This window comes from Staurois parvus, unplaced genomic scaffold (genome assembly GCF_062004578.1).
Source record: "Staurois parvus isolate SC_StPar_1 unplaced genomic scaffold, SC_StPar_1.0 ptg000186l, whole genome shotgun sequence".
NCBI lineage: Eukaryota > Metazoa > Chordata > Amphibia > Anura > Ranidae > Staurois > Staurois parvus.
The window spans coordinates 3,604,209-3,617,046 of NW_028317982.1; the positions used below are offsets into that span (position 1 = coordinate 3,604,209).

At 43.4% G+C, this 12,838-nt stretch overlaps 1 protein-coding gene across 1 annotated transcript in view; it reads right to left on the bottom strand.

The window, feature by feature from the left end:
- SLC2A9 (solute carrier family 2 member 9) overlaps positions 1 to 12,838 on the bottom strand; it is a 424,638-nt gene that overhangs the window by 375,373 nt on the left and 36,427 nt on the right. The window contains exon 6 of the mRNA XM_089677407.1: positions 5,247 to 5,392. Within this exon, the coding sequence (XP_089533533.1) occupies positions 5,247 to 5,392 (146 nt within the window). The remainder of the gene's footprint in view (positions 1 to 5,246; positions 5,393 to 12,838) is intronic.

A 12,838-nucleotide genomic window follows, 5' to 3' on the forward strand; every position in this document is an offset into this window, starting at 1 on the left:
TTGACTATAGTTCTGCTTTGACTCTAGGTTCACACCTATGCAGGTTGCGTTTAAGGTGTTTCTGCATTGCATTTTGGCTTGTATTTTGCACTTGCGTTTTTGCCGCATTTTGAGGGTTTTGAACCCTAGGTTCACAACTAAGCATTTTCTGCAGCGTTTTGCATTTGGCAGAAACGCAGTACAGTCCATTTAACATGATTTCCTATGGGACAGGTTCACATCTCCGCATTTTCATCCGGTGCATTTTTTGGAGAGGGTCAGGGACTTTTTTGAACGCATAACATTGCATTTTTGGTTCTAGAGACTTCAATGGCAATGCTGCAGAAAAGCATATATTGCCGCATTTTTTTTATGTGTTTTGCATTTTAAATCTGCCTAGCAACAAGAAAAATTGCAAAAAAAAAAAATGAGGCAAAAACGCAAGTGCAAAAATGAAAACACAAAACGCAATGCAGAAACACCTTAAAACGCAACCTGCATAGGTGTGAACCTAGACTTAAGTCTTAACATAATTTTTTGCAATTAATATATCAGCACAATAAAACCCAATACAAATGTTAGATATCAGAGAACTGTATTTTCTGAATGTCTCTTCTTCAGCAGACATAACACTCCTCAAGCAGGGTTACAGCTGACATCACAGCTCAACGCCTCTACGCATACAGCATCCTGACATTCAATTGTAGTTCAAGCTTTCTCTACTGTGGTGACACTGCTGAGCATATTTAAAGGGCACGAAGATTATGGGTCACTGCAATCAAAGAAGTTTATCCCATGGGAAGGATTAGAGGTATGCTTAACAACTAGCGGAGCGATATATATGAAACTACTACAGAACGTTGGAATAAGTGCCTTATTACCTACAGAATTATTTATTTTTGATCATATATACACTTTAGAAATTACAACCAAATAAGATATTTACAAGGTTCAAATATAAGACATTACTAGGTCAAGTCAGCAAACACAGTAAGTAGTGGTGCAACAAAACAAAAATTCTGGAGCAAAACCAAAACTTCAGGGTGCACTTCTGATAACCGAAGCCAAAGAGGGCAATTTTTAAAACAAATTATATATTTTTTATATATATTTGTATTGTATTCAACGTTTTAATTTAAATAAATTTAAATGAATATAAATTTAAGAAATACAATAAACGAAAATATCTTTTATTAAAAGTAACACAAAAATTGGACCGAAAATAAAAAAAAAATTTATATAAAATTAAAAAACTTAAATAGAGACGTTTTTGCAGTGAAGTCAAAAGGGGGCTTTTTTACATTGATGTCAATGGGACACTATTTTGCATTGAAATAAATAGAATGCGATTTTGCATTGAAGTCAATGAGACTCAATTTTGCATTAAAGTCAAAGGGACGCGATTTTGCATTGAAGTCAAAGGGATGCGATATCGCATTGAAGTCAAAGGGACACGATATCGCATTGAAGTCAAAGGGACGCGATATCGCATTGAAGTCAAAGGGAGGCTATATTGCATTGAAGTCAAAGGGAGGCGATATTGCATTGAAGTCAAAGGGAGGCGCTATTGCATTGAAGTCAAAGGGACACGATTTTGCATTGAAGTCAATGGGACACAGTTTTGCATTGATGTCAATTAGCATTATCGGCACCTTTTTTTTTTGTTGGAAAAACATTGATGACCCTATTTCCGGCTGATAACTTTTGGTGGCTGATATATCAGTGCATCTAACAGTAAGCATTACAATGCACATCCTGAGAATTTACAATATGCAGTAATCGATTTAACATTACATCTGTTAGCACCATGTACAGAAAAATAGTCTATGAAAAGAAAAGACCAAAAAGTTAGAAATTATAGCAAGAAAATAGCCAGGAAGAAGACAGGACAGACAGATTTGTGTGTAATATGTTGGGCAATTAACATAAGCTTGCATCTTGTGTTTCTTAATGGGCATAGTCTAATGTGAATTAATAGCCTTACAGAAGTTAAGTGTGCTAAAATATAGGTGATAGCTTACGTAAGCTGGCTAACTCAATACACTTTGGAGAGCAATTCAACATTATGTGCCTAAAGATTCTGACCCAACCCTAAGGACAACTATACCTTTGGCATAAGTTGTCCTTTAGTTGGCACCTTTCTCCTGACTGCAGCCACCCTGATCTGATACTTATCTCTGCCCCCGGTTTAACAATGACCTGCCCTGCTTTCCTTCAGACACCATTCTGAATAGGGCCTTCTTCATCTTGCAAATGAGCGCTACTGCCCCATTCATTCGTTTGGAAAGAGACATACTCTGGAAGCAACCGCAAGTACAACTTTTTTCTTCAAGCATGGTTTCAGGCCTGAAGAAGAAAATGGTGTTTGCCAAAGCTTTTACTCCAACATATTTTCCATGAGCCTACATTTTACCTTTCCTACTGCTATATATGGCTAACATAGTACAACACTTAAAGTGTTACTAAACCCAGGGCCCTTCATTCACTATATCTGGTCTCCGACAGTACACAGAACATGGAAATGCAATTATTTTAGTAAATGTAGCACTATCCCCATAGGAGTTGCTGAGAGTTGGTTCCCCCTATAGTCCTGTACAGCCAGACAACAAGCATTTTTTCACACACAGACTTGCATCCAGGAGATAGTAACTTGTCTTTGAGCTTTTTGGGGGGATTTTATTAGGGGAATTGAACTTGGATGGGGTAAGGGATGTATGGGCTGCCCAAAGGGAATGGCAGCTGAGGACAATCTCCCTGAAACTATGTACAAGTATCTTTAGATAGCAAAAATTATCTTCTGGAAAGCTAAGGATCTCCTGGTGTACTACCCCAGACCCCAGATATTCCTTTATCCAGTTGTTCTGGGTGAATCCCTAGGCAATGGGTTCCTGTACCTCTCACCTCTCACCTCTAAAAGATAAGAAAGTCCTGAGTAGCAAGTTAATCCAGTTTCCCACTAGAGTTCTGCTTTCCCTTTCTGGCTCAGGGGGTATAGGTCTACTCACTTAGTCCTCTGTCTGTGAGCTGACGGGTTAGTGGCTACTCTCAGGCCTTCTGCTGGGCCACTCCTTCCCTGCTCCACAAATGGTCCTCACTCTGTGGGCCGATGAGGGTTTGAGCTTGCCACCTTTCCAGCTTCCCTATCTGTAGGTGATCCCCTTCCCATCTGGGCTCCCTCCCAGGCTCCTTCTCTCTCCAGCCTCTCAATTCATCTTCCACCCAAACTCTCCTCCTGCTGAGCAGACTCTCTCACTCTTAAAGGATAAGTTTACCTTTTAGACAAAAATAATAAATGCACATTTCTTTGCAGGTAAAAAAATGTGCATTTATTATTTTTGTCTACAGAAGGCTTGAAAACATTGCACCAGCGATAAGTGGATCACTGATGCCATGCAGGTCTCCTGCAGACCTGTTAGAATATCTGCTTGCCGTACGGGATGTAAGAAGCTTCAATTAACTACCACGGTGCTCCACAGCGCCGTGGTAGTTCATTGAAAACTACAAGCTGACATCCGCTAAGGCTATCGGGACTTACAGTTCATTCACAAAAGTCTGTGAATGAATGATGCAGCCGTGTGGGCAGAGAGCCACACACCCGTGCTAGTACGGGGAGACTTCTGTCAAAAACAGGTGGAATATGTAACATGTTCCCAAAGGTGAACTTATCCTTTAAAGGGCTGTCCTGGCCCCATGTAGTCCAGACCAGCTCCTCCTCACTCACACTACTGAGTTCTAGAGACTCCTCCAAGTCTCTAGATCAGGGGGAGGTGTCCTCAGCCTTGACCGAAATTTGACCTCCCTTTGACTATTACCACAGGATGCTACTCAGCCTCTGTCTAACAATTGGACTCTAGCTCCAACCAGCCACCTAGGAGGGTGCTACATAAACTACTAAATACCTTTTCTCATCAGCGGTATATAGCAGTCCTTCTATCAGTGTCTGTCCGAGTACTGGTTAATCTTGTAGGAAGAGTTTTCATTCTCTTCTGACTGTCCTATGAAGCTGCATAACCCCAGATCCTCTGTCTGGACAGCACTGATTGGCCCTGTGCCGATCACATGCACTCTCCCTCCAAAAAACTCTCTAGAATTACCCACCAAACAGAGCATGTGCAGATATGCCACTGCTGCTCTGTACTATGGAAGAAGGATTGGGAACAGTAATAAAAAGGGAGAATTAGAAGACAGGATCAAACAGCCTTTTTACACAATACAGGAGGATTAACCCCTTAGGTCCCACAGTGAGTATTACAAGCACGCTTTACTGCCTATACAGACTGATTTTACTGTTTCTGAAATGATTAATCTTTGTCTCTTTTTTTACATCACAGAAATCTGACATTTTAACAGGGGTGTGTAGACTTGTTATATCCACTGTAACTTGGTCAAGCCATGTCTCCATCCTACAATGTTTACTGCCCAATGTCCGATTCCCCAGCTGTACTTACCAATTTTTATGCCATGTACAAATAAGTTCACCATCTTGTTCACATAGTTACAATATCTGCATGTTATATTGTATGTTTAATACTTAACTGCATTGTATGACTGTCATTAGCAGTAACTTTGATTTCTGTACTTTGTTCTCTGCTAAAAACTTTAATTCTCTTTCTTTTTTTAAGAAAATTTGATTAAAGTCCAGATAAGTCCCCACTATTTTATTTATTATGAAGTCAGGCTGCAAACAAGTAAAAATATGTCTTTATTAAGTTTGCCAAGCTATTAAGAGTACTAAGCTGTGTCGCCAGCATGAGAAAGAGCTGGACTACTGCTCCCACTCAGCACAATGGTCCTGGTATCTAGTGGTCTGACATGTCCTCTGCACAGTACTCTAATCAGCAATGCTCTTGCTCCACTAGCAGTGTTTCTGATTGGAGTATTGTGTAAGGGGTGGCCATTGGAGACCTGCACCATTGAGCTTTGTGTGGGAGCAGAGGCCTGGCTCTCCAGCATGCTGCCAGCACAAGGCAGCTTCATAAACTCAGACTCAGACTGCCTGCGTAACAAGTAAAAATAGGAGGCTTCAACTGTTCTAGTTATCATTTGTTATCAGTTATCTAGTTATCACAAACAATAGATACAAAATAAGAACATATTGCTAAGATTACATTAAGCAGATCAAATTTCTATGTGTATGTAACCATTTTTAAACACTAAATTCCCTTGAAATGCTGGGAAATGTGCCAATGTAAATCTTTTTTCAACAGTGATCATTACTGAACTATTTTGTAGTCATAGCCAATAAATCGTAAATTGCATTCCCTTACCCGTCCAAATATTTCTGGCAGTCCAAGCACTTGGCCAGTGAATACTCCTACACAAATCAAGATTGCAGTGACCTGTCCCAGAGACCCGCGGATTCTCTTTGGTGAGATTTCATTGAGGTACATCGGGAGAGTGCTGAGAGCTATACCTGCAACACAGTGAAACAGAATTTAAGCCTGCATGAAAGATTTTAGAGCATACATGCATGTTTTCATGATGGTGTACACTCCAGCAAAAACATACTACTACGCCAACTGACAACTGTCTATGTTAAGGGAGTTTGACAAGCTCATTTTACATACCCTGACCCTGCTGTAGGGTATAGATAGGTTCAGAGTCAGAGAAAACCTTCACTGAAGTCACTGAAAGTCCCTTAAACCACTTCAGGTACACATGCTTCTATTTAGAGGTTTCCTTCAAGTGATATTAATGCTTTTTTAATTCAAATACAAAAGATGTTTGGATTGCAAATGAGCCTTCCAGTATCCCCAGAGCTGGCCTTGTTAGGTATACATGATGATGCTCAGGGGTGGACTGACCATTTGGAAACTCGGGCACTGCCCAAGGGCCCGGGGTCAGTAAGGGGCCGCATGAGATGCCCTTGGTACCTTTTTCATAGGCTTTTTTGAGTTTGGGAAAGGACACAGGGGCCCCATGATCCCCTATTGCCATGAGTTGTCAGTCCACCCCTGATGATGCTCAGAGACCCCATCCTAACAAACTGCTGGTTTCTTATTTGTTTTACTATGCCCAGAAGGAAATTCTGTGTAAGTGGAATTCATCTGTTCTTCTTGCTGTACCAGCCTGGGAGGCTATTATCAATGGTGCCTTAACTCTGTACAAGTTGACATATATCAACCAGGATTGTCCCTGGAAGCATGCAAGGTTTGGCTCCCCTTCACATCCCATTAGGCTTACTGGATGTTGGGAATTCTCTGTTTCAACACTCTGGTTGAAATTGAATTACTTTTCTTGCTTTACCCCCTCTTTTTTTTTTTTTTACTCTAACCCTCCTTCCTCCTCCCTGTACTTTTTTCTCTTATTTTTTACCTTGTCCTTCTCCTTTTCAAATTGCATACTTACTGCACTTGGACCAGCTACTTGAAGAATATGTACTTTTCACAATACATTTTTTTAATGCTGCACTATGCTATATTTGTATTAATGTAACGACCATGCTAATTTGTGTCTTGTTGAAGAACTGTAATGTGTTTACTTTTTTACTAAAGCATTCTTGTTCGGTTAAAAAAAAAATATATGTTATACCTAGCTGCCCTGTTCAATGATATTGCACAAAGTGGTCTTTTTAGCACCTCTTTTTCAGTCTCCTGCCAGCACTGTCGACTTCTCCTTCCAGGAGCCTCCTCAGCAAGCCGGGTGCCAAGGGGACACCCATGAGCCAGGCTGTATTCATCCATAGACAGTGCCGGTAAGCCACGCCCTTGCTCCCTCCTCTCCGGAGCAGGGGCGGACTGACAACCCCTGGGCAATAGGGCCCCTGTGTCCTTGCCCAAACTCAAAAAAGCCTATGAAAAAGGTACCAGGGGCATCTCATGGGGCGCCCTACTGACCCCGGGCCCTCGGGCAGTGCCCGAGTTTCCAAATGGTCAGTCCGCCCCTGCTCCGGAGAACAGGTAGTGGAGAGTTTCAATTTTTGAGTTTAGAACCACTGTAACATTCCCCAGTCACATTCACCTTTGTACTATCCTGCAGGAATCTTTACTATAACAGTGCAAAACTGCAGCTAGGAATGCAACATGTACAGTAAACTGACAAAAATAGGTTGTCCATGACAGAGTTGTCTATAGAGCTGAAGCTATGTTTTCACACCTCCCAGACAGTAGCAACTTTGTTTGCCAGGCATGCAGACTGGTATCCCCATGGTACCAGAATATTTTACACTCTTATTGCCCAGGAGAGGAGGCCAGCAAGGGGGAGCTATGTGTCACTTACCTCCCCCTATTAAGGGCAAGTTAAAGAGTGCCCCCTCCCCAGTGAACTGGTTTTAGGAATGAGGTTTTAGAGGCTTAACCTGTGTGACACCTGTTAAAAGTCTTCTTTAATATAATCTGCATTATTAACAATAATAATAATAATAATAATTATTATTATTATACAGTATTTATATAGCGCCAAAAGGTTTGCTCAGCGCTGTACATTATAGTGGGGGACAGAACATGAGACAATACAGTAACAAAACAATCCACGAGGGGTTCGAGGGCCCTGCTCTTTCGAGCTTACAATCTAGGATGGAAGGGATAGTGGTACAGGAGGAAGTGGCTGTGGGGGATGTAGTGGTAGGAGGAGTGGAGAAGATCGGCTGTTAGGTGAGGGCAGGGTAGGCTTCCCTGTAGAGATGGGTTTTCAGGGTGCGCCTAAAGGTGAGGAGGGTAGATGACAGCCTGATGGATTGGGGTAGTGAGTTCCAGAGGATGGGGGAAGTTCTGGAGAAGTCCTGCAGTCAGGCGTGGGAGGAGGAGACCAGGAAGCTAGAAAGTAGGAGCTCTTGTGAGGAGCGAAGAGTACGGGCTGGGTGGTATTTGGGTATCAGGTCGGTGAGGTAGTTTGGGGTAGCGTTTTGACTGGCTTTGTATGTCAATGTTAGTATTTTGAATTTAATGCGTTGGGCAATCAGAAGCCAGTGGAGGGAATGACAGAGGGGGGTGGCAGAAGTGGAGCGGTTGGTAAGGTGGATGAGTCTGGCCGCTGAGTTCAGGATAGACTGAAGCGGGGATAGCCTGTGTTGGGGTAGGCCGGTGAGAAGGGAGTTGCAGTAGTCCAGATGTGAGATAATAAGGGAGTGAACAAGTTGTTTAGTAATGTCTGGGGTTAGGAACATACGTATTTTGGAGATGTTGCGGAGGTGGAGTCTGCATGAGTTTGCCAACAATTGGACATGGGGTTGGAAGGACAGGTTTGAGTCTAGAGTGACACCTAGGACTTTGGCTTGCAGGGTGGGACTGATGGTGGCGTTGTTGGTTGTGATGGAGAGGATGGGAGGGGGGGCACAGGCTGGGGGGGAAAATTAGGAGCTCGGTTTTGGAAAGGTTCAATTTGAGGAAATGGAGCGACATCCAGTCTGATATGTCGTTCAGTAGGTGGGCGATACGGGCGGAGACTGAAGGGGTGAGGTAAATTTGCGTGTCATCGGCGTAGAGGTGATAGTTGAAGCCGTGGGAGTGTATCAGTTTGCCGAGGGAGGAGGTGTAGATGGAGAAGAGAAGGGGCCGAGGACAGAGCCTTGGGGGACCCCAACAGAGAGGTGGAGAGGGGGGAGGTGGTAGCGTTATAGGTAACGCTGAAGGAGCGTTGGGATAGGTAGGAGGAGAGCCAGGAGAGCGGAGTCTCTGATGCCAAGGGAGTGTAGTTTATTAAGGAGGAGGGGGTGGTCAACTGTGTCGAAGGCCGCGGAAAGGTCGAGGAGTAGGAGGACTGAGTAGTGGCCATTAGCTTTGGCAATTAGCAAGCCATTAGTGATTTTGAGTAGGGCGGTTTCGGTGGAGTGTAAGGGACGGAAGCCAGACTGTAGTGGATCGAGGAGGTTGTTGTCAGTGAGTTGGGAGCTTAGGCAATTGTAGAATAAGCGCTCAAGGAGCTTGGATGTAAATGGCAGCAGGGAGATGGCTCTAAGGTTGTTCAGGTCGGTGGGGTCCAGGGAGGGTTTTTTGAGTATGGGGGTGATGCGCACGTGCTTTAGGGGGGAGGGGAATGCGCCAGTAGAGAGGAGAGATTGAAGATGTGGGTGAGGGAGCGTAGGATGGAGGAGGAGGGTGACCAGAGGAGTTGTGTGGGGACAGGGTCAAGGGGGCAAGTGGTGAGGCAGGCTTCTGAGAAGACCTTAGTGACCTCCTCAGTGGTAGCAAGACTGAAGGAGTGGAGTGTTGGGGAGGTTATAGTGTGCGGGGTGTTAGGTGTGGTGGGGGGTAGGGCAGTTGCGAGGTCAGAGGAGGGGAGAGTTGATGGGGTTATAGTGGGAGGGAGACTAGGTGGGGAGGTAAGTTGAGCATTGGCGATGTCCTTACGGATTGCGTCGATCTTATTTTGGAAGTGATTGGCAATCTCGTTGGCGGTGAGTGAGGTACTGGGTGGAGGTGGGGGGAGGAGAGAGTAGGAAGTTGAAAGTGGAGAAGAGCTGGCGAGGACAGGTGGAGAGGGTGTTGATGAGGGTTATGAAGTAGGCTTGTTTGGCGGCGTGGAGCGACGAGGTGTAGGTGAGGAAGGTGGATTTGTAGAGGGAGAACGCTCGAGGGGATCTGGTTTTGCTCCATAATCGCTCCAGTGCGCGACTGCATTGTTTAGGATTTTTAGTGTGGACTTTCTGCTAGGGTTGAAGCAGTCGGGGTCTAATAATAATAAGTATGAATGGGTGGACCTTGAAATGAATTGAATTGTTTTATTTTTATTTTGGTCAGTTTGAGAATGTATACAAACTTTGGAAAATCTATATTTTTGGTGTTTGAAAGCTACAACCAAGGCTTTCGGATAGTATTTATTAGACAGGTGTTAGCTCAACCCCTCCCATTACAAATTCTGGGTTAGAAGACAGCGTGAAGGGGTCATTTCCTGTAAGATCCTCCTAATGAAAGTTAAAGAGTTCATAAATTATATAACTTAAGAATAGAATCTTTCTACTATAATATTTCTTGATTTGGCCTTTAATATAGGAAAGAACATTACATTTTGTACACATATATTTTTGAAAATACTTGATTCCGATAATAGATAAACATATTGGGGGAGGTTTACAAAATCTGGTGCACACAGAATCTGGTGCAACTGTGCATAGTAATCAATCAGCGTCCAGGTTTTATGGGCAAATATTAACTGAAGCTGAAGTTAGAAGCCGATTGGCTACCAGGCACAGCTGCACCAGATTCTGAGTGCTCCAGTTTTAGTAAATCTCCCCATAGGGTACTATATAATTTTATAGTGAAGGTTAAAGTACATCCCCTTCCCCCCTCTAACCTCTAACAGGCATTTCAAGAGAATTGTGTTGCTTGGGGGCTGGACCTGCCCCATCTTAGGACAAACCCACTGCTATATGTGTATGCCAATGTAAAAGATGCAAGAGAAAGCAGCCCATACTGAGAGTTGAATTTTAACAGTAAAACATTCTTTCATTTAGACATAACTCAAGCTAGCCCTTTCATGGGAAGAGAGCATAGCTGTGGGTTTTTGAAACAAAAAGTATTTGTGTTCAAGGATACACATGCTTACACACACACACACGGAGACATAACACACCCAAACATATAATAACGTAACAAAGAATGTTTATTTCAATGATATATGAAGATGTCTCAAAAGTTCATGGCCGCCACAGTAGGAGTGGCCACACAGACATGAAACTTTATCCCCGCAACAAGCCACTCTCCCTGATGTTGGCGCTGAAAATGGTGCATGCATGCTATACGGTTTTCCTGAGCTCAATGCAAACAGTTGAAACACCCTAGTCAAGTTGAAAATAGAAAAAGTGGAAGAAGAAGGCTTGGAGTGCTCCATCAAAAACAATTTGACCACAAAGGGGGGTGGGGGGGAAACTGTTTGCAAAGAGCACACGAAAACTATAAAGCATGCGTGCACCATTTTCAGTCCTGAATATCTGGAAGATTGGCTTTGTAATAAAGTTTCAGGTCTATGTAGTAACTCCTTTCGTTCTGGGCCTTGAACTTTTGGGAAACCCCTCAGAATTATACCTTTTTACATTGATTCATATTCTGCATTATAATGTCTATCCTGTGCTAATTTGTTATTAAACACGTTTTTTATTTTTACGCTTGAATAGAAGGACTTTTTAATTTGAGCATCTCTTTATGATAAAGGGTATTTCTGCAAGGTTATGAGTTACCTGAAAACTATTCTATTACACAATGCCAATCAGGGCTACACAGTGAAGAACTTGGAGCAGTCAGGAGGGCATATACGTATTTAAATATTTAACTATTCCAGCTACCCCTGAGGGGTGGTTATCAATTGAAAGGTATCATTTAAATATGCCCCTTTACTATACTTATTTAAGACCTTCTTCCCATTCCTGTATTTACAAATTCAGGATATTTAAGTTTAATGGGATGATTCACATGAGAGCATAAATATAAGGCTGTTTTTGTCCTAATGGAAAGCTATTAAAATGGATATGTGCAACCAAACAAAGAGGAGCCATGAACTGTAACCGGGAGTTTTTGATGTGATTAAAGAAATGTTAAAAATAATTTAAAGATCTTTAGTAACATTACAATGGAAGCCTAGCAGCACAATGAAGCAATGTTTCCCACATGAACAGATTAAGAATATTAAAAGTGAGAGAAAAACTAAAAAGAAGCAGCTGCTATAATTTCAACTAAACTATGGCATGTTTTGCGAAAGAATAATGCATCCTGCCTGGGATAATTTGACTGTTTTGAACAGGTTCAGAAGAATAAAGACAATCATAGCAATCTCTCAGTATTGAAGCAGCACAGCATTGCATTATAATGTATAAATGTACTGTTTATTCCCCCATGTAGCCCCACGGAGAAAGCCTCTGAAGTTCAAAAGCAGATTTAAAATCAATTTCTATAGTGAAGGAAAAGCTTAACCACTTGCCTACCAGGCACTTATACCCCCTTATTTACCAGGCCAATGTTCAGCTTTCAGCGCTGCCGCACTTTGATTGACAATTGCGCGGTCATGCAACATTGTAACCATATGAAATTTTGATCATTTTTTTCTCACAAATAGAGCTTTCTTTTGGTGGTATTTAATCGCCACTGGGCGCTTTACTTTTTGCGCTATAAATAAAAAAATTGCAAAAAATTTGAAAAAAAAAAAAAAGTTTCTTTGTTTCTATTATAAAATTTTTCAAACAGGTATTTTTTCTCCTTCACTGATGTGCGTTGATGAGGCAGCACTGATGGGCACTGATAGGCGGCACTGATGGGCACTGATAGACAGCACTAAAGGGCACTGATAGGCAGTACTAATGAGGTTGCACGGATAGGCGGCACTGATAGACAGCACTAATGAGGTGTCACGGATAGGCGGCACTAATATGCAGCACTGATAGGCGGCACTGATAGGTGACACTGATGATGGGTACTGATAGACGGCACTGACTGGCATCACTGCTGGGCACTGACTGGCGGCACTGACTGGCACAACCCCTGGGCACTGACTGGCAGCACTGCTGGGCTGCACTGGTGGGTGGCACTGGTGGGCAGCACTGCTGGGTGGGCACAGGTGGGTGGCACTGGTGGGCACAGGTGGGTGGGCACAGGTGGGTGGCACTGCTGGGCACAGGTAGGTGGCACTTCTGGGCACAAGTGTGTGACACTGCAGAGTGGCACAGGTGGGTGCACTGCTGGGCACAGGTGGGTGCACTGCTGGGCACAGGTGGGTAATCTGCTGGGCACAGGTGGGCAGAGCTAGTGGGCGCACTGCTGGGCACAGGTGGGCGGAACTTGCGGGTGGCACTGCTGGGCACCGATCATCAGGGCACTGATCATCAGTGCCCTGATGATCGGTGCCGATCCCCGCTCTGACAACTGCCGGTTCTCGGCAGTACTTTCCTCACGATCTGACAGCGTGAGGAAAGTGCAGCCGAGAACCGGCACTT